This window comes from Corylus avellana, chromosome 5, assembly GCF_965113065.1.
Source record: "Corylus avellana chromosome 5, dhCorAvel1.hap1.2, whole genome shotgun sequence".
Lineage (NCBI taxonomy): Eukaryota > Viridiplantae > Streptophyta > Magnoliopsida > Fagales > Betulaceae > Corylus > Corylus avellana.
In genome coordinates this window covers 1,186,452-1,208,806 of record NC_142494.1, presented here as the reverse complement: position 1 = coordinate 1,208,806, position 22,355 = coordinate 1,186,452, and the positions used below count along the sequence as shown (strand labels likewise).

Here is a 22,355-nt window from a genome sequence, read left to right as displayed (position 1 = left end):
TAAATACTCTTGCATAACGTTTCTGGAGAATTGAATAATATTATTGAGAACTTCAAGAGGGAACAAATTCGATGCATGTGTACCAGAAGTAGAGAAGAGATACAATTGCATAATAATGTTATTGCTATCTACATTATTATTTGACTTGTCAAAATTTTCATTATATTAAAAGGATGCATGCAGATTTGCTGCATATGTTTGAAAAAGCATTGTATTTCTTCTTGCTCGTGCAGCTTATTTACTCGCCTTCAGGACAAAGAGGAGGGTTCTGCGTGCCGGTGACCGTGGGCTTCACATTCTCACAAACGGTCTTAGCAGTTCCCTCGCTTCCCTTGTACGTAAGGTCAATGTTTGAAACCTTCACGTCCTCGCATGGCACGCCCTTACTGCAGATAAACTGGATTGTCTTTGCAGTTGCTGATGTCCCATTAATGTCTTGGATGGTCACATCGCTTATCTTAATTGTAGAAGGAATCTAAAACCAACAAAAATATGATATTAGTACCTTTTTCTCTGTTTATTTACATCGAAAACGAAGGACGTAAGATTAATAACAGCAAAGTGATTGGAGAATAACGTTTAGACTTTCTCTGAGACGTTTTTTTTACATACCTGTGCTTTGCATTGACCGTATGGGCAGTACCCTTGATCGATGATGACAGGATTGGCGACATTATCCATTATAATGCCCTTGAAAACTATGCCGCTTGCGGAGCCGGCACCGGCGGAGGCAGGCCATGTTTTGATTCTTACGCCATTCGTCGTGCCGGTAATGGTGCAATCTAGAACTTTTATTTGAGAAACAGGCTGTTCATCCTTGTACTTGCCAAGACTTCCTATGCTGATGCCATGGCCGGGTCCACATTTAACTCTTTGGATAGTAACATCTTGGCTTCCATCACCGAGGGAGACACAATCATCACCAGTTGCTATGGTCGTGTCAGCAACTGTGATCCCAGATGAACGTCCAATGTGGATTCCATCGGTGTTGTGGCTTGTTGCGGGTGCAGTGATGGTAACATGTTCGACCGTCATGTTTTTGCATCCGAAAAGGTTAATGTGGAAACTTTTGGCATCCTTGGATGTAATGCCTGTGACTACTCCATTTGTGATGAAGTCGAGCCTTAAACTCTTTTCATTTTTAAAGATCGTTAGAACATAAATTAAATAATTAAATTCTTTCATTTCTATTATTAGCTTAAGCTTTTAGAATTAACATGCAAATGCAAAGATCTTAAGTTTGAATCTTATTTTTGTCATCCACCTCTTATTTTAATTAAATATTTTACATGCATGTTATACGTGCCTCACTTATTAAATGGGAGTTTCAAAATAAGTAGTAATTTAACAAAGACATTAGCACCACTTGATTAATACTTGAAGGTGTCATTATATATATATATATATATACAAAATTGAGAAAATGCACCGTGCAAATAAGAAGATGAGTGATGCTACGTACGGTTACACAATTTTAACGACAAGTTATATACTGTCACGTGAGTTCGTAAAGAATTTTACCGTGGGATATAAATCGCAGTTGACGTTTGGGCCACAATGATTTGCTTTATAAGAATTAGTTCCTTGGCCATCTAGTGTTCCAGTGCCTGATAGAGTGAAATCCTCGACACGCAAAAAAACTAGCCAACCTCCACCCTTGTGCGGGGTGGCGTCTGCTGGGGCCTGTAGGGTTCCGTCAAGCTGAACCTCAATTGGACCCTTGCATGGACCTTCAAAAGTCACTGGGCCTGACTTGTATGTGCCTTCTGGAATCACAACTTTACTTGAACCTCCTGCTGCGCATGCTTTTTTCCAAGCGCTTGTCAAAGCCTGTAGGGCATAACCAAAAACAACAATGAGACTATAGCAACAAGTCTCTGCAAAAACATATCTTAATGGAATTCGATCGGGTTTATGATAGGTCCCAAATAGATATAGAAACACAATTAATATTTAATATAATATAAAGATAATACACGTTACAAATCTCCACTTATGGCTGGAGTTCTACCACAATACAAACACATAAACAAGATAATACGTTCTGATACCCTAGTGGGTCCCAGTCAGAACAAGATAAACAAAATAATACTCCACTTAGGGTGGGAGTTGAACCACAACAGAATTAGGACTCTACACAAATCATCATATCCCAACAACCCTCACTAACTAGTATTTAAAGACTATACTAAAACTACCCATTAACACACGTTCTCTATTAACATAACCCACGTTTCTCTCCACATCATGGGCAGTTAAACCCATGTTTCTCTCCACATCATGGATAGTGAGTTAGTGGCCTATCATTCCTCCCCTCTTCAGCAAGCATCTTGTCCTCAAGGTCTAACGTGAGAATTTGAAGTTGAAGGTTTGTAACCACTTTCCTGAACACGTCCCCTAGTGGCAGATGTTCCCATTGAATTAATGTCTTCACTTTCTTCATTTTTATCTTCTCCCAATTCTGCCATAACAGACCCATCTCTTTCAATTAGACAAGCTTGCACTATGTTGCATCTATGGCCATGAACAAATTTCTCATTGCAATTAAAGCACAAACCCTTTGCACGTCTCCTTTGCATCTCATCCCAAGAGATTTTCTTAATAGTTGGCATAGTGGTTGGGTAGTAATTTATGGATTGCAATTCTGACTCGTTGGCCCTCCTTTGCTGACACAATTGGTCATCCTTCATGCGAACCAAGCTAATAGTATCTTTGAGCGTCTTGGGTTTGAACATTCGAACCCCTTCTGCAATTTCTGGTTTAAGACCACCAAGAAAGTTTCCTATAAGATGCTTTTGAGTCCACCCTTGAACTTTGTTCCCCAATCTTTCAAACTCTCTCTGATAATCACGTAAGGATCCTTCTTGTACTAGTTTCGTCAGAGACTCATCAAAATCTTCGTAGTCGGTTGGCCCAAACCTAGCCCATAGTTCCAGTTCAAATATTTCCCAAGTAATCTGTATAGCTTCCTCTTGATGAGCCTTCTGCAGCCACTGCCACCATTGATTAGCCTCACCTTCAAGATGGAAAGATGCCAACACCACCTTTTGATCCGGGGGCGTGCCATGATAGTCAAAGAATTGTACCACCCGATTCAACCATTCGGTGGGATCATCTCCTTGATAACGTGGAAAGTCCATTTTGGCATAACGTGGCACCACCGCTTGTCCCCCAATTGCCCCTCCTTGATGAAAACCTCTTGAAGGACCACCCTGCTCATATGTGCAATATGGTTGACGGTTAACTGGTCCATGTTGTACTGAAAGAAGAGTTGAGATTTCATTTAAGGCTTCTTCAATTCTTTGCATGCGATCGGCGGAGCTAGTTGCTCCTTCCTCCAAGCGTTGAATGCCTTCCTTAACGTCATATACGTCTGCCTCCAAAGATTCAATCCTCTCACGATTAGTAGCCATGCTCTGATACCAATTGATAGGTCCCAAATAGATATAGAAACACAATTAATATTTAATATAATATAAAGATAATACACGTTACAAATCTCCACTTATGGCTGGAGTTCTACCACAATACAAACACATAAACAAGATAATACGTTCTGATACCCTAGTGGGTCCCAGTCAGAACAAGATAAACAAAATAATACTCCACTTAGGGTGGGAGTTGAACCACAACAGAATTAGGACTCTACACAAATCATCATATCCCAACAACCCTCACTAACTAGTATTTAAAGACTATACTAAAACTACCCATTAACACACGTTCTCTATTAACATAACCCACGTTTCTCTCCACATCATGGGCAGTTAAACCCATGTTTCTCTCCACATCATGGATAGTGAGTTAGTGGCCTATCAGTTTATTTGGTGGAGGCTAGCTCTCAAGGTCGAATCCCGCAGTGAGAAGCATCTGAGATTATTTTAACTCCCGAGTCAGGCCTACCGTCTAAGCCGCTCGTGTCATTGGTTCCAGTAGGTGAGTATTGCTAGCTATGATCACGTCAAGTAAAGTAGCCATTTTTTGTATAGAAATGAAGAACAAGAATTGCATTGTAAATGTATACCTGAGCAATATCCGCACCAGGCTTTGCTCCATAACTCTGAACATCAAAGTCAGCAGATTGGGCAATATGGGCAGTGGATGCCAACAGCAATAGCAAGGATATTGTAGCGATGTTCATATGATCCATAGCCATCGTGTTCTTTTGCTTCTTTCTTCTGTCGAAACTTGTCCGCAAGGATTATGAAAAATCTCCTCTGGAGTTCAAGCTATTTATACTTCAACACCCATTGAAACTGTCAACCGATGGCTACCTAATTTTATGCAAGGCCTCTTAAGACTTTGCATGGCATTAGTTCAACTTGTGTCCTGATATTTAGCCTTCATTACCTCCTCCACATGAACAGCTTATGTCCTATTATATGGCGACTGAAATTTATTCCTTGCTTTTCTCTTTGTCAAAAAATGGCTGCTTTTCCATGAAGGGAGAAGTGGCCAACAAAACAAAAAAAAAAAAAAAAAAATCGACATTTATGGAATTAATTAGGAGCTTTACAAATTAGTTTAGTTTAGGGCAGAATGGTTAAATTTTTGCAGCACTAAATTAGGAAAAAATACAAAACCAATCGTTGTTGTTTGCCTGATTTACAATTATCACCATAGTATCAAAATGATTTTTTTTTTTTTTTTTTTTTTTTTGACATATCCACACAAGAGAGGGATTCGAACTAGAGACCTCTGTTTTATAAGGTGTGGTCTTCAGCCGAATGAGCTACCTCTTGGAAACGTATCAAAATGAACTTGGAGGTCTATGAAGTATGCCAACAAAAAACAATTTATTTTCTACAATCAAATTTGGTCCACTGACTTAACAGATTTCAATAGTGTCATTTTGACTTAACAGATTCCATTAGTGTCACACTATCGAAATTTGTTAAGTCAGTGGATGGGATTTGATTGTAGGGAGTAAATTGTTTTTTGTTGACATACCTCAAGTACCTCTAAATTCATTTGAATACTAAATTGAGCTAATTGTAAATTAAATAAACAACGTGGACTAATTTTACAATTTTTTCCACTAAATTATACAAAGGAGCGCATTTATAATATTATATATCAAGATTAATCACTTAATTAATTACTATCATCACTATTACAGTAGATTTAAGTTGTCAATGCAGGGATACCTTGTCGAGGGTAGGTTTATTTATAAGCTGTCCCTGGATTTCAGTCAAGGACGAATTGGGGGATGTCATTAGATAATCATTCCATCTTTATCAATTGGTGCATTTCCATATTAATTTCTGTAAATGTAATTTTTTTTTTTTAATTGTTGGTAGTGTAATTCAATACAAACAAAGGGCATGATACTACATTTACCGGTATGTTACATAAAAAATAAATAAATAAAAATTAGCATGATACCGGGAAAAACCTTTAAACACGGCGTTTCTCTTTTGTGAAAAGGTAATTTCATCAATAGCTTCAACACAGACTACACAGTTATCATCAGTGCACTCTTATTTTCAACAGGTTTTTTCATCAAACTGCATCACACACCGCCATCAAAGCAGCCTTCTCCTCGGCCTTTTGGAAATTACGAGATCGAATCTATTTAAATACATTTCCCTTTTTATTTTAGTTTTAATTTCTTGCATTGTAATGACTGTTCTGGCTTAATAGTATTGTAATCTTATTTTCTTTTAATGTTTTGGTTATCTTGCTAGCTGCGTACTGATGATGTCTAGTCAGGCTTGCTCTTTTAATAGCCGGGAACAGAGAGCTGTCAGTGCACATGGAAAACAGAAAGAAAGAAAGGGTGTATAAATTGGTATCATTTTCCTTTCTCCTCCAAAAAAAATTGCCATCCTCAGGCACTCTTCAATCCACATTCCAACAAAACGATTACTAAAGAACAAACGCACACAATGGTTTGGTGCTCGAAGAATATATTCATGCACACAATTACTTGCTTCTAGTTATTCACATGATTGTTCCACCTATGTTTTGTTTTGTTTTGTTTTGTTTTTCATCTATTGGCACAAACATCCTCAAGCTAAGTAAGATGCCATCTTCTCCCAGCTACAAATACTTCAAAATGAAGTTCTGTTCTCAGTTATTAGAAGAAGAAAAAAAATTTAGAAAAAAGTTCTGTTCTCAGTGGCAGACTTGATTCTGCTTGTAAAATCATCGATTGTCATTGTCCCAAGCTCTCCACCAAACCTAGATCTAACTGTAACAGTTTGCATTTCAACTTCCTTGGGACCCACAACAGCCATCAATGGGATTCTTTGCTTCTCTCCATTCCTAATGAGTTTCGGCAACCGCTCACCGTGGCAAACTTCAGCCCGAATACCGTTCGCTTTCAATTGCTTCGTCACCTCATTGCAGTATTGAAGCTGTGCAAAGACATACGATTATTTCTTTGTTACTCACTTGAAAGCTCATTCGACAACCTATGGGAACTAAAAAGGTACAAATGTAAAATGTATTCTATCTACTGCACATATTCAACATCTCTAATGGAGCCATCAGAACACATTAGTCCTCACAAGGAATGATGGGATATAGTTATTTCTTAGAATTTCACAAAATGACACACCACCAACACCTCCCCCTCCCCCCCAGACTCTTTGGAAAATTCAAATAGGGCAACTCAAATTGCATAGACAACAAAAAACACTCAATAAATCTAAATCAATATATTCTGAAATTCAGAAACACTAATGGGTAAATGCTGTATATACCTGAGTGTCTGTAACTGGTAAAACTCGAGCTTGGATAGGAGAAAGCCATAATGGAAAATCCCCTGCATAATGTTCAATGAGAACTCCAAAGAATCGCTCCAAGGATCCAAGAACTGCTCTGTGGATCATGATAGGCCGCTTCTTTTCTGAGTTCGAATCAACATATGTGATGTCAAATCGCTGTGGTAAATTAAAATCCACCTGTAAAGATTGCAAAAGAGAAAAGATTAATTCAATTAGACAATCCTGTTATTATTATTATTTTTCTTTCTTTCATTTTTTTTTTTTTTTTTTTTTTTTTTTTTTGAGACGAGTAAAAGAAGTAAAACAATCCTGTTATTTATATAATTCAAAATAATGCTTTAAACCTAAACGAAGCATTTTATAAGAACTACTGGAAGTTCAGGGTGTCCACATACAGACAGCCTAGTGGTACCAATCTAGATGCACATGAAATTCTGCAGATATTGAGTTTAGAAATTGCCTGTATGGTTGAGCACTGCCACTTCCTTCCAAGAGCATCCTCAATCTTAAGATCAATCTTTGGACCATAAAAGGCACCACCACCTTCATCAATTTCATAGCTCCACCCTTTATCATCCAAAGCATCTCTAAGGGCAGATGTTGCTTTCACCCATATATCATCACCTCCAACAGCTTTCTCTGGCCTTGTCGAGAGATTGACTACATAATTGCTAAAACCAAATTGCAGTAATATTTCTTCTGTAAGATCAAGGACACCCCTGATTTCATCTTTGATTTGATCCTCTAAACAAAAGATGTGTGCATCATCCTGCAAAAAGAGATCCCGAGCTTAAACCAAATCATTAATATCGTGCATTTTGTGATAACAGGAGGACGAAATACTATCCACCTGTTCTGTGATGTTAAAGTCACCATAAACCATAGAACAGACGGACTGTAAATGATAATGTACCTGGGTGAAGCCTCTTACACGGAAAAGGCCATGTAAGCTTCCAGATAATTCATATCTATATACAGTTCCCAACTCAGCAACCCTAATAGGAAAGTCCCGATAGGAGTTAAGCTTCCTTTTGTAAACCAGAATATGATAAGGGCAATTCATTGGTCGAAGTTGATAAAGTTCATCCTCAATATTCATCTGATCATACATATTCTCTTTGTAGAAGTCCAAATGACCACTAATCTTCCAAAGATCTGCCCTGGCCACATGTGGAGTATACAACAAATCATAACCACGTTCAATGTGTATTTTTTTCCATGAATCTTCTATTATATGCCTCACAATAGCACCCTTTGGATGCCAGAACACTAAACCACCACCAGCTTCTTCCTGCATAAGTGTAGGCGATAAAGTAAAGCATTGAATACAATATTTCAAATGTGCATCAAGAGCAATCTAACCCCAAAATCAAATTAGATAGAAACAATAACTAATCAATCTGCACAAGCAGCATAGAACAGTTGCAATACAATTTGGAATGAGCACCTGTATAGAGAACAGATCAAGATCTTGGCCAAGGCGCCTGTGATCCCGGCGTTTAGCCTCCTCTTTGAAGTGAATGTATGCTTTCAATTGGTCTTCCTCCTCCCATGCAGTGCCATAGATCCTCTGCAGCATAGGTTTCTTTTCATCCCCTCTCCAATAAGCACCAGCAACAGATTCAAGTTCAACTGCCTTCTTGTTAATATTCCCAGTAGATTCAACATGAGGCCCAGCACAAAGATCCCACCATTCATTACCTGAAAAGAGTATAGAATACAATGTCTTAAGATATTAGATAAGTTCAAATCTCACTGCATGCTATTTCAATTAGAATCAAACTCTGCACAACCTACAACAACTATTTTCCTCTTTCTCTTAGCAAATCAAAAAGATATTATACTTTGACAAGTCTAACTGAGCCAAATATTCCTTTTAAAAAAATTAATCAAACAGTATAACAAAGAGTGGAAAGAAGTTCAAGAGCAGGGAAGAAATGAAGAAAAAAATTAGGGAAAAATATAATTTAGCCCCCTAAACTACCAGTCATTTCTATTTTAGCACCCTAATGTTCAAAAAGTGATAAAGTAGCCCCTCAAACTACCAAACAGTTGCAATTTGGCCACTCCGTTAGTCGTTACCGTCAAATAGAATGGAAAATTCAAAACTACGTCGTTTTGGCAAGGTTAAGATACTAAAATACCCTTTTAGAAAGAAAAAAAATAAATTTAAAAAATGGCCCCCAAAACGACGTCGTTTTGAGGGAAAAAAAAAAACGAAACGGTGGTTTAGGGGTGGCTCGCCGGCCACCCCAATGGCCTATCGGGTGGCTTGCCGGCCACCCCACCTATGGGGAGGCCCGCGAGCCACCCCTAACCACCGTTTTTTTTTTTTTTCCCTCAAAACGACATCGTTTTCGGGGGGGCATTTTTTAAATTGATTTTTTTTTTTTCAAAAGGGCATTTTAGTAACTTAACCTCAAAAAATGACGTTGTTTTGCATTTTCCATCCAATTTGACAGTGTTGACTAACGGAATGGCCAAATTGCAACTTTTTAGTAGTTTGGGAGGCTACTTTATTACTTTTTGAACATTAGGGGGCTAAAATAGAAATGACTGGTAGTTTGGGAGGCTAAATTATATTTTTCCCAAATAATTACTAGTTTATAATGTCAACAGTAGCAGAGAAAAAGATGAACCAGAAAACATATACGCATGCAGCCATAGTGAAGGACTTACTCTCTAGTTCCTTGTTAAGCTAATATATTCAGGTGCAGTGTGCAAGGATGTGTATCTGCACACAAGTATGTTAATCAATAACAATATATAGTGTCTTTCCCTCACAATTGAACAGCAATTCCCACGGTTACTAATTGTTAAATGTATCTAAATTGGTTTTTCTCTTTAAGATTCTCAGTTCAATATCTCATTATTTCACTGTGAGCAACTACAACCACCAAAATTATTTTACTAAGCACACCCATACTCACTTTCGTTTTGCTTCCCCACAATCATCTTTGTATATCCATCCTTACAATAATTTAACCCTTGAATGCTATTGATTGCAATGTGATGCAGAAGCTACGCAAGTCAACCAGTCAAATCAAAAACTTCAGCATAGATTTAGTTCTCTGGCACCACAATTGGCCTATATTAGAGCCTTCAAAAACTCTCAGCCAACGAATGAGAAGGTACAGAATAGCCAAGGCCCCTAAATGTTACATCCAATCTTAGAAAAACACATCTAAGAATTTCCATTGGATGGAAAACTTCCATGTGAGGAACAGCGAGCAGGCACAATTGAATGCTAATTCATTGCACCAAACATAAAACATGTTTTCGAGAAAAATCACATGAACTTGAAGAAACAACACATGGCATGCCCTTGTTACACCGAGCAGGCAGTCACACAAAGTTGAGGGCAGAGCACAGGAACCTTAAACTAGCATAGTGCAGATTGCATAGCACATCACACGTCCACCCGGAATGGCTATATTGATTAAGTTACTTGCTCAAGAGATTTGCTTATCTTTTCTTTTCTGTTTAATTATAAGTCGCTCAACACGATGCTACTTTACTTTAGCATTTCACACCTTGGTGATTTCGGATGAGCCAGAAAATCTACGATCTACTTATCATACCATCCAGTGTCAATGACAATAAGAATAATACATGAATGCAGAGAAAAACTACAGGAGAGAGAGTTTTCAAAGAAGAAAGCTTCAAACCTAAACTGTAGAAAGGTTGATTTCACATAAAAAGAACTCAGAACTTCTATAAGTGCTCAAAAGCAGAATTTAGTGGAACTCTTTAAGAAAAGCACATAAGACATGGCGAGCAAGGATTAAAAGCAGTGACAAACCATACCAATATGATAGATGGTGATGGGATCCTCCTTAATATTTTCCAAGATCTCCATTTTGTAAGGTTCATTGATAGCCTCTATTCTTCTCTGAGCTTCATCTCTGGTAACTTCTTCTCTTACAAGCGGTAAATTTCTAGCAATGATCCGTTCCTACAGATGATGTAACAAATAAATTCTGTACCCTGAAGCGATAGGCTAATGAATAGTTTCCAAAGCTTCTAAGCTTCCATTCTATAAGTTCAAGAAAGACCAAAAAAACAAAACGTAAACAAGAAAAAGGTAGTCATGATATGAGTATGCTAATATACTTACCATCTCCTTCTTGATTCTCTTCAAGTCTTTATCAGTCAACGGCTCCATATCAAAATCATAATAAAAACCATTCTCTATCCATGGCCCAATCGTCACTTTTGCATCCGGGTAGAGCTTCTGAACAGCCATGGCCATTACATGCGCACACTATATTGATGCATATAAATTAATAACTCCCATTTTAAAAAAAATAAATAAATAAAACACACACACACACAATAAAACAGAAAATTTGAGTCCTAGACCTACTTATAATAGTACATGAATAAATTACTTAAACTCAAATAACAAAGGAAAGATGTGAATTGAAGTTTATTCATGTGTTATTCATGCTAAGACAAAAGCACTAAAACCGTATACAAAGTTAACGTTTTTATGCGTTTTGAGAACACAAAAAGGAGAACCCATTTGTCTTAGAAACCATTTTGTCACATTAAAATAAGAATCAAAGACACATAATCCAAATTCATATAGAATTGAACCCAAACAATAATGACACATTAAAAAAACATAATTTCCAGCTCAAAAACTTGGCAGAATTACCCACAAAGTGAGAAATTTGGCATTATACATTACCGTGTGGCGGACTCTGAGTAGCTTCTCGGATGACTCGTTGGTTGGGAGGACGATTTTGTCCGTTTTCTCATTCTGGGTCGTCGTCTTCTTCGTCTTTACGTTGTCGTCTTGAGACAGAGTGGCAGACTCAGACGATTCCGTGGCTATGACCGAAGAAGCCGTTGTGTGCATCTTCTTCTTCTTCTTCATGTTCGCGTGTTGACAACAAGTGGGAATGGAAACGAGGCGTTTTGGGAAGTGGGAGACGGAGGACCTGAGGGGTGGTGTGGATAGTAAGGAGTTGGAGGCGGCCATGGCCATTCTGTGAAGAATGAACATTGGCTCTGTCTCTCAGTTTCACTGTGAGAGAGGCCGCGTGTTTTTGGGTGGATGGAATTTGTTTGTGTGGCGAAGGTTTTGTTGGTAGACTTTGGTGAGTTTGACAAAAAATATATATATATTCAGGAGCACTGATTGGCAGCACGCGCGGGCACGCCCAGTGCAAAAAAATTTTTTTTTCACTGAGCTGCTTTTCATGGGCCAATCCTATGTAATAGTAATTTCCTAATAAGTTCTCAAGATAGCTCAATCGGTCGGAATTACGCTTCATGAAGCGAAAGTCACTAATTTGAATATCATCCCCTTCTTGTGTGGACATGTAAAAAATAAAAAATAAATAAAATAAAAAGTAATTTACTAATAAATAATAATAATTTGTCTTTACCATTTTTTTCCTCATAAAATCTTTTGTAATTATTAATTTTTTGCCCCATTATTTCCTTCTAAATCAAAGGTTAAATGCTATTCCAATACCTATGGTTTGCACCAAAATCAAATTGTCACTTAGGTTTTCAAAAATATCACAAATGGTACCTGTAATAAGTTAATAAACCCACTTAATACCTCTATCAAGATTCCGTTAAGTTTTTTAACGGAACGCCACGTCACTCTTATACGTGGACACCACATGGCGTGGTACTTGAATTTTTGAGTGTCACGTCATATTTTATTTAAATAAAAAATAATAAATAAATTAAAAAAAAATAAAAATAGAAAAACAAACGTTGGGGTTGCCAAATCATCCCATAGGGGGGTGGCCGGCCACCCCGTTTGGCCTGGGGGTGGTTCGAGCCAAACCCTAAAAAAAAATAAAATAAAATAAAATAAAATAATTAATTGATATCTAGAAGAAAATCCAAGTGCGGGAGCATGGGAGCTGGAAAAGCTGTGAGAAGATTTGGTTGTAGCAGCCAAAAAAACAATATTGGTTCAGCTTGAAAATTGTTTAAATTTTTAATAAACTATATTTAAATGTTTAAAATTTGCTGTTCTTTACCTTCTCAGCGAACTCCAAACAAGCTTAACTTGCTTGTGGAGCAAATTTTGCAAGAGAGATATTTCACGTGCCCATTTGGTTTAGTGAAACCTTGAAAGCATACACCTCAACAGATTTTAGTTTAAGCCCTATCCGAAGCACACCCTGACCCATTACCTCTTGCCTTAAATGTTGCTGTTTAACTTAACATCAACTGTCAAAGAAAGAAGCCTGCTTCAGTCTTTTGACAAATGGTCCATACTATTAGCCCAAAATACTTATGTGTTCAACATCTCCTTACTGTTCATCAATTGAAATCAAGAGTAGAGTGACAACACCCTTCATTTTCAGGTTGTGACATACACAAACACGCAGCCTTGGTCAATCGTAGGGATGGTAATTCATGTTCGTGTGTTGAATTCGGTTCATGTCAAGGTATAAGTATAAGACGATAAAAGTCAATAATAAGTCGACCTATTTAACTAAACGGAATAGATAGTCCAATACTAATCCGTTAATTTTATGTTGAGTTCGTATTAAGTTTATGAATAATGTTAAAAATTGATAGCCCTATCCTGCCTCAGTAAATACAAGGGACTTGTATTAGAAGAACCCTCGATCCTACTTGTAAAAGCCCACAAAGAAGTCAATCCGAAAGACAATATCAGAAACATGAAGTCCATCAATATATACTACAGTAAAGAATTACACGCACTATCAAACTGTCTAAGCAACAAGCTACTCATAAATGGCTACAAGGTGAATGAAAAAATCAAGCAAAAGAAGGTACTAAAACTCTCTCAAACATACATGACATTCAAATACCCCCACCCATGTTGTAAAAGCCTACAAAAATAAGCTAGTGAGGCATCTGAGGAAGGAAAAGGCCTAGTCTCTCATCTATAAACTATACCCCATTCTCAGTTCTGGCAGCATAGCTATTAGTGCCATTCACTCCATTCCCATCGGGGTACTTCACAGAGCTCGTCTGTTTCCTTTTGATAACAATGAACCAAGTAAAAGCTTCCAATAAAGCGGCAACGATGCCTAAGAAAATCAGAATTCCGGTGTATATCTTCTTCCACTTCTTCTCAGGGTCCAAGATTTCCAATCCCTCATATATGTTGATGATGCTTAGGATAATGACAGAATATCCCACAGAATGGTGGTAGATGTTCCAATATAACCTGTATTTGTGATCCTTCTTTGGCCTCAAAAGCAGGGCAAACACCTACAGCCATGTGAAGCAAATGTAAGAAAGCTACAATACACAAATTATAAAGCATAGATGAAGGAAAATGCCATAGGCAGACTAGTTAGGACAAAAATAGGCATTATGCAGAAAGGACAGAGAGGAAAAGAACTTGAAATTCTTGGCAAGATAAGGCCTCACTCACAACACTAATCCAAATATGACAAACAATTTCGATAATTTGCTTCATACTTGGCCTCATAATATGACAATTACTAGTCTAAATGATGAAGATAATTAGTGTAGGTGCATGAAAATATGGAGTACCTGAAGTGATCCAAGGCAGAAGAGGGTTATGCCGATGTTCCTGTGAGTATCATACTGATTAACACTAGAGGCTTCGCTGCCTAGTTTTAGACCCGTTGCCCATCCAGCAACCCCAATAACATAGGCAGAAGTTTGGCAAGCAATATGCAGGTAAAACCATGCAGGATCTGCTGACTTGAACACCTTTAGGTACCTTGCAATCATGGCTCCCATGGGCATCAGAGTCCCCCAGCTAACCGCGTTTAGCACTCCATGAACCTGAAAATATTCAATCCAAATATACAAAAAATTAGACCTTTATATGAATATATTGTAGAAATCCAATTAAAGGGCCTTGAAGATTGAATTGCTTACATTCTGTCTTCGACGCCTTGCAGTGACTACACCTCCTGCAGACGTTGTTGTCGCCTGATCATTCAGAAAATTCAGAGTGCCTGCTGATTGCATATTGGCTGAGCTCGAAGTGGTATCATGGCTGCTGGGACTACCTCCACTCAGAGGACCTTCTTGCCAGACTTGGTTCACCGTTGTCATGCTGCTATCAAGCGTCAGTGTAGCAAATATCGTCATCTCGCTATTCTCAAATGTTGCAGAGAGATTTGAAACCGCAAAGCTCAAAGAACCCTCTGCCAGCGTAGTTCCATATCCGCTCACTGGGGATGTGTATGCGTGGATGGCCGAACTGGAGTTTTGATAGGCCACAAGGGCTTGTGCTCCTACCATTCCTTGTCCTGAAGGGTTGATCGCCCAAGCAACCCAATTCGAAGTTGAGGCTCCTGTGTGTCTATACGCAATGTCAACTTTACTGGTTGATTGGTCATAGCTCCAGTGTAGGAAAGCACTCAAAACAGGAAGGTCTGTGCATGAGCTGTATACCCTGTTGCTGCTAGAGAAAGTATAACTCTTACAGGTTTGAGCAAACGATGAGGCACATAGAGAGAACAGAACACAAGAAAGCAACAAAGTTGTCAATCCTTTTCCCATTTTGGTGAACTTTGACCTATGCATAGAGATCAAATCCTCAAGAAAAACAAGTTCTCTGTTTCTGGGTACGTTGCAGATGATACTGAAAGTGTTTCCTAATGTATTTTCTCTATCTGGGTTTCAAGGATTTGGATCAAAAACTTTAATTTACGGCCAGATTCCCAAGAGGAGATGTGAGGGAAATAGAGGAAGGGAAGGAGGGTGTTAAATACTGTTGGAAGAATCGAGTTTGTTTGACTGGTTATTTCTAGAATTTGTTTTTGCCTTACTGATGGTCTAGTTTAAAGAACTACGACGATCAAAGAATCAGTAAAATACATAGCAATCAAGGAAAGAGTACGGAAGTGTGCTTCCTTCTAGTTCTAACATTAGAAAAGTATTTCCCTTTCCACACCAGCTTTTTGGAAACCAGTTCATGTTCAACGTTCACACTTCGTAGCCACCAAGAAAAAACCCACGCCTTGACTCAGCAATGAGGATTGTCCTGCATCCCCATCCCTACGCGTTCATCTTTCCCACTGACCCCAATTGACTCCTCAGAGATGTACGGGTAGACTTATGTTGTAAGGGCCGAGAGTCGGTCCATAACGTCGGTTTCGGTAGAAAAATTGTGTTTTCACATTTCTCACCGACAATGTCGGTAAAGTCAAAAATTTCACCGACTTATTCCGCCAACTTTTTGTTATATCACCGAATGGTAATGGGGGTCGGTAATGTCGGTTTCGGTAATATCGGTTGGTAATAGCAGTCGGTAATGTTGGTAAGTGAAAAAATGAAAAATTGGTCGGCAAAGTCGGTCGGTGAAGCCAATTCGGTTAGAAAAACCTCTCTCGCCCCTACCACACCGAAAAAATCAAAATAACAAAAAAAATCATGCCGCCTCCCGTCCATCATCTAGGCGGTCACGGTCGGCTACGATCAAAACTCGGTCGAAAATCGCTCGGTTGGCGGCGAGTCAATGAATTTGCTCAACCCTTGTCTCAGATTCAAAAGTCAACTTTGTTTCTATACTGTGGGTTCTTTACCGAGGCACCTTTATTTAGCTTTTGGGCCAAATATGTTGTACTGGGCCTTAAGCCCATTTACTTTGCGCTTGGATTTGTAAGATATGTTCTACTGGTTGAATGGAATATGATTCTCTCAAGTTCATTTGAATCAGAGAATATCCAATTAGTTATAATGGAAGAATAATTTTGTCTTTTCACTTTTTGATCTGAGAATAAAAATACCCCTCCACTATAACTAACTGGATATTCTCAAGTTTAAATGAAATAGAGAGAATCCTAGTTCTGGTTGGATGACCTCTCTTTTGTACTTATGTTGTTTCGATGTAAAATGTTTTTTCAAAAACGTTATCCTTATTTTTCAGTATTTGGTATGACCAAAAATCATGGTCAAACTAAGAATATTTTTAGTTGACACAAACTTTTTTTTAAATCATAAACCATTTTTCGAGTTTGATGTTATCTTTTTCAAATCTCCACACCACCTTCGAAGGTTGCTGGATATTGCCAATTGTTTTTCCTGTGAGTATAGGATGTCACCGAAAAGCGGGGGAGGGTGTTAACGATATCTCTACAACATTAGCCAGCCAAGCAGATCTTGTGAATAGTGCAGATGCAAATCATAATATGGATTGTAGTGAAACTGTAATAACACACCAAGCTAGAAAAGCATAGAGTATTTCAGAAGAGAAATGTAAGGTGTTTTTCTTGTGTTCTCCTAATTTTACGAACATGGGAACACTTAGCATTCACCATTCCAGAAAGACAATATCTGGCAGCATCACATGTTTCTCAAGCCTACGTGCAATCTAACCCACATGAACAAGGAAAGTAAGGGGACATTCAATGTAGATCGTATACTCACAAAAAAAACATGTTCTGCCATAGGAAATTCGTTCCATCCGAATATATGCTAAGCTATTTTACTGAAATCTAAAATCATTTCAATCTTGGACTCCTCAATGGTAAATTTTCTAAATTCAATGATACATTAAACAGTTTGATTAAGTTGATAAAACCAATTCCCCACTTAAATTTTCAATGAGAAACCTATGTGATTTTTGTGTTTACCAGACCATTGGAACTTGTTTGATTGTGAGTACATTTGAGACCGGTGGAATTCAATTTATGTGCTTTTAGTCTGTTTTGAAAGTGGTTCAGCCACCTTTAGGGGTGGCTCGGCTACCCTTATGAATTTGTTCAACTTTGCTCTTTTTTAAAGTAGGTCTGTAAGGGTCACAAGTTGGGGTATTTTGGAAAGAATTTCCTTAAGGTGGTCACATTCAATGTACATGTTGATAGAGGGGCTGTTTTGATAAAGAATGATAGTTTGACCTATCTAAGTATCATACTTGATAGCTTGGAGAGTAACAGTTCAGAGGATCCGGCTTACATGCTGTTATTTTAATAACAGCATGTATGCTGTAGTTGAATCAACGGTCAAGATTGAATTTTAAAGTTAACTTACATTTATAAGCATTTAATAAGAGAGAGAAAATGAAAAAGAGATTTTGAAAAATTAAATCTTGACCGTTGATTCAACTACAGCATACATGCTGTTATTTTAATAACAACATATAAGCCAAATCCCAGTTCGGAAGCTTAATTATATTTTTCAACAATAAATGACACTTTTTTAGGGTAAAAAGTTAATTTTGAAAAAATTCATTTGCATGGGCAATATTTGGTTTCAAGATTAGAGAATGCTTTGAAATGTATTAGGTGTTTGGATTGATTTGTTAATAGTTTACACAGATTGTAATCATAATCTGAAATTCACACAGATTTCAGGCTGGGGCTTGGCCTATCTTATATTGTAGGGGCTGTCAAGTGCTTGTATTGATAAGCAGATCATCCCACTAGGAGATATAAAAGTCTAGGACCATATTGACCAAGAAGGGGCCAGAATTCTGACTTGTGGCTAAGCCACTTTTGTATAAAGTGCACCAGCATGATGTTGGTCTCAATCAACAAGAGTTGAAAGACAACTGCCCTCGTTAAGGACATAGTGGACCTATGTGAAGTCCACCCATTTACCACATGGACTTACTCTATGCAATTTTACTAAACATACAAAGAGAAAGGTTCAAGATTAGAGAATGTCTTTAAAAGTATTGTGTCTTTTGAGTTATTAAAAGTAGTGATGTTTAGTAGAATATTATACGACAGTATCAAACATTGGATTAGCACTCATGAAATAAAAAATTACGAGTGGATTTTTACTGTAATGTCATTTCAATTGTATAACAGTCGTATCGCATTGTATTAAATAGATTATAGATAGATAGATTTACTCATTCATTACTAGTTAAAAAACACATGTCTAAAATACTCATTCATAGCCTAATTATATAATTTCTTAGCTCATCACAATCGTCAATTTATAATAGATTAGAAATAAAATAAAGTTAACAGACTTCCTTGACTCCTTCCATGATCGCCATCTATTTTTACTGATTCTTTGATCGTCAAAGTTGTTCATATTGGATCGTCAGCAAGGCAAAAAACAAATACAGAGTCAGAATTTGAAACACCCTCCAGAAATAACGAGTCAAACAAACTCGATTCTTCCAACAGTATTTAACACCCTCCTTCCCTTCCTCTATTTCCCTCACATCTCCTCTTGGGAATCTGGCTGTAAATTAAAGTTTTTGATCCAAAGCCTTGAAACACAGATAGAGAAATTCCTTTAGGAAACAATTTTGGTGTCATCTGGCACATACCCAGATACAGAGAACTTGTTTTTCTTGAGGTTTTGATCTCTAGGCATAGATCAAAGTTCACCAAAATGGGAAAGGGATTGACAACTTTGTTGCTTTCTTGTGTTCTGTTTTCTCTATGTGCCTCATCGTTTGCTCAAACCTGCAAGAGCTATAATTTCTCTAGCAGCAACAGAGTATACAGCTCATGCACAGATCTTCCTGTTTTAAGTTCTTTCCTTCACTGGAGCTATGACCAATCAACCAACAAAGTTGAGATTGCGTATAGACACACAGGAGCCTCAACTTCGAATTGGGTTGCTTGGGCGATCAACCCTTCAGGACAAGGAATGGTAGGAGCACAAGCCCTTGTGGCCTATCAAAACTCCAGTTCGGCCATCCACGCATACACATCCCCAGTGAGCGGATATGGAACTACGCTGGCAGAGGGTTCTTTGAGCTTTGCGGTTTCAAATCTCTCTGCAACATTTGAGAATAGCGAGATGACGATATTTGCTACACTGACGCTTGATAGCAGCATGACAACGGTGAACCAAGTCTGGCAAGAAGGTCCTCTGAGTGGAGGTAGTCCCAGCAGCCATGATACCACTTCGAACTCAGCCAATATGCAATCAGCAGGCACTCTGAATTTTCTGAATGATCAAGCGACAACAACGTCTGCAGGAGGTGTAGTCACTGCAAGGCGTCGAAGACAGAATGTAAGCAATTCAATCTTCAAGGCCCTTTAATTGGATTTCTACAATATATTCAAATAAAGGTCTAATTTTTTGTATATTTGGATTGAATATTTTCAGGTTCATGGAGTGCTAAACGCTGTTAGCTGGGGGACTCTGATGCCCATGGGAGCCATGATTGCAAGGTACCTAAAGGTGTTCAAGTCAGCAGATCCTGCATGGTTTTACCTGCATATTGCTTGCCAAACTTCTGCCTATGTTATTGGGGTTGCTGGATGGGCAACGGGTCTAAAACTAGGCAGCGAAGCCTCTAGTGTTAATCAGTATGATACTCACAGGAACATCGGCATAACCCTCTTCTGCCTTGGATCACTTCAGGTACTTCATATTTTCATGCACATGCACTAATTATCTTCATCATTTAGACAAGTAATTGTCATATTATGAGGCCAAGTATGAAGCAAATTATCGAAATTGTTTGTCATATTTGGATTAATGTTGTGAGTGAGGCCTGATCTTGCCAGCAATTTCAAGTTCTTTTCCTCTGTGCTTTGTGCATAATGCCTATTTTTGTCCTAACTAGCTCTGCCTATGGCATTTTCCTTCATCCATGCTTTATAATTTGTGTATTGTAGCTTTCTTACATTTGCTTCACATGGCTGTAGGTGTTTGCCCTGCTTTTGAGGCCAAAGAAGGATCACAAATACAGGTTATATTGGAATATCTACCACCATTCTGTGGGATATTCTGTCATTATCCTAAGCATCATCAACATCTTTAAGGGACTCGATATCTTGGACCCTGAGAAGAAGTGGAAGAGGATATACAGCGGAATTCTGATTTTCTTAGGCGTCGTTGCCGCTTTATTGGAAGCTTTTACTTGGTTCATTGTTATCAAAAGGAAACAGAAGAGCTCTGTGAATTACCCCGAGTATGGGAATGGAGTGAATGGCACTAATAGCTATGCAGCCAGAACAGAGAATGGGGTATAGTTTATAGATGAGAAAGACTAGGCTTTTGCCTCCTCAGATGCCTCACTAGCTTATTTTTGTAGGCTTTTACACCATGGGTGGGGGTATTTGAATGTCATGCATGTTTGAGAGAGTTTAGTACCTTCTTTTGCTTGATTTTTTCATTCACCTTGTAGCCATTTATGAGTAGCTTGTTGCTCAGACATTTTCATAGTGTGTATTTCTTTACTGTAGTATATATATATATATATATATATATATATATGGATTTCATGTTTCTTATATGTCTTTCGGATTGACTTCTTTGTGGGCTTTTTGAATGGAAATGAGGGTTCTTCTTGTTGTAGGCTTTACACTCACCTAGTAGACTTATCATATTACATATACTTATCTATGATCAAAACTTATGCCCATATCATTCATAAGATTCTAGAGCCAAATGTCCAGAGACCACTCGATATCGCAGCTAAAAAGCCCTCGTATCAACCTTTGCTCGGATACCACTTATAATGCCCTTAAAATTTAAATAAATTAATAATTAAATTTTATGCACCTCTCGCAGGACGCAGACTCATTTACCACGTAAATAAGCTTCAATGGATCTATCTATAATCCATTAGAGCTAATTAATAGAAACAATCAATCTAAGAATTATAAGCAAAATTTCCCATGTCAACTAATAGGGAGTTAATTGAGAAAGACTACCCTAAACATCTATTAGAGTAAAAAAACAAAAGGTGGAATATGAAAGATACTACAGCAATCTGAGCTACTTTACAAAGCCACAATACATCTCTGAGCATAAATACAGCAAACCTTACTAATAAAACAACCTTACAAATACAATAAACTAAAATAAAACTCTACAATCTGTAATAAGACTCCTTGCTCATCCTCAAATCCAACGAAAAACTCTAATTTACCAACTTTGCCAATACTCGGTCAATTCACAGGATAAATAAATCTCACAGTCGGAAAGAAAAACAACCGAATAAGTCCATGACTTAGTAAGTAATATAATGCAGAATCGAACCCATGCAGTAAGCCTCGAGATTTAAAATTGATTTTATTTTTCAGGGTGTTACAGCTCCAACTCTCCATTGGCCGTTCTTCAATGAGCAATCTCCTTACTGATCACCACCGGTAAACTTCCGTTATCGCTTCAGTCGTACAGTCGCAACACATTGGCTTGAATCCCATTCCAAAATTCTTCACATGCAAGGCTTATCTTATCGGAATCAACACTCTAAGAGTTTGTGTAGTAACACTGTAACACGCCAAGCTCTTGGGACAAATCTCTCAAAAACTCTCTTAGAAACCGAAAAATTATGTTACTATCAACAGCAGATTCTACAGTCTTATCTTCTCTTTTAAACTTTGGAACATATGACACTATGACTTTATCTTCAACTATTGCAGAGATTTGCCGTCGGATCAAAGGAAGTTGGATTTACCGTCTTACCAAAGAGCCCTTTCAGATTCAAGGATCTTGACCAAGAAGGAAAGCAAAGACTAATAGACAAAACGTGATTCGGAAAATTTCTTACATAACAATTTTCAAGTTACTTCTGGCACAAGTTCTTCCATAACTAGTTTATTTTCCTTCTTTTATTTTGATTTCCTTTCTTAGGAGATTGTTTTATCTTTTTCAACTTTAGGGTTTTTGCTATAAAATTGTCATCGTTATGATAGGAAAGAGACTTCTTTTTTGCAATCTATAATATTTAATTTTCTTTATCAACGCGTGTGTTGAATTGTGTATTGA

At 37.8% G+C, this 22,355-nt stretch overlaps 4 protein-coding genes across 5 annotated transcripts; 1 reads left to right on the top strand and 3 right to left on the bottom strand.

The window, feature by feature from the left end:
• Positions 1 to 89: 89 nt before the first annotated feature.
• Positions 90 to 4,185, bottom strand: LOC132182718 (exopolygalacturonase-like). The gene is made up of 4 exons (XM_059596040.2): positions 4,025 to 4,185; positions 1,522 to 1,830; positions 613 to 1,131; positions 90 to 475 (listed from the first exon to the last, which is right to left on the bottom strand). Exons 1-4 carry the CDS (start codon positions 4,154 to 4,156, stop codon positions 239 to 241), a joined length of 1,197 nt encoding a protein of 398 aa, XP_059452023.2. The 5' UTR covers positions 4,157 to 4,185; the 3' UTR covers positions 90 to 238.
• A 1,593-nt stretch (positions 4,186 to 5,778) lies between these two features.
• EMB2761 (threonyl-tRNA synthetase, putative / threonine-tRNA ligase) lies at positions 5,779 to 11,811 on the bottom strand. 2 transcript variants are annotated; one of them, XM_059596274.2, is made up of 8 exons: positions 11,425 to 11,811; positions 10,849 to 10,995; positions 10,539 to 10,686; positions 8,179 to 8,432; positions 7,645 to 8,022; positions 7,192 to 7,500; positions 6,708 to 6,908; positions 5,779 to 6,359 (listed from the first exon to the last, which is right to left on the bottom strand). In XM_059596274.2, exons 1-8 carry the CDS (start codon positions 11,740 to 11,742, stop codon positions 6,099 to 6,101), a joined length of 2,016 nt encoding a protein of 671 aa, XP_059452257.1. In that variant the 5' UTR covers positions 11,743 to 11,811; the 3' UTR covers positions 5,779 to 6,098. The 2 variants fall into 2 exon arrangements, with proteins under 2 accessions (XP_059452257.1, XP_059452258.1); XM_059596275.2 differs by having other exon boundaries at positions 11,420 to 11,507.
• Positions 11,812 to 13,440: 1,629 nt separating this feature from the next.
• Positions 13,441 to 15,356, bottom strand: LOC132182820 (cytochrome b561 and DOMON domain-containing protein At5g47530-like). The gene is made up of 3 exons (XM_059596169.2): positions 14,592 to 15,356; positions 14,238 to 14,495; positions 13,441 to 13,949 (listed from the first exon to the last, which is right to left on the bottom strand). Exons 1-3 carry the CDS (start codon positions 15,243 to 15,245, stop codon positions 13,626 to 13,628), a joined length of 1,236 nt encoding a protein of 411 aa, XP_059452152.1. The 5' UTR covers positions 15,246 to 15,356; the 3' UTR covers positions 13,441 to 13,625.
• A 3,512-nt stretch (positions 15,357 to 18,868) lies between these two features.
• LOC132183385 (cytochrome b561 and DOMON domain-containing protein At5g47530) lies at positions 18,869 to 20,775 on the top strand. Its single transcript, XM_059596813.2, has 3 exons — positions 18,869 to 19,643; positions 19,740 to 19,997; positions 20,285 to 20,775. The coding sequence occupies exons 1-3, from the start codon at positions 19,014 to 19,016 to the stop codon at positions 20,609 to 20,611; spliced, it is 1,215 nt and encodes a 404-aa protein (XP_059452796.1). The 5' UTR covers positions 18,869 to 19,013; the 3' UTR covers positions 20,612 to 20,775.
• The last annotated feature ends 1,580 nt before the right edge of the window (positions 20,776 to 22,355 follow it).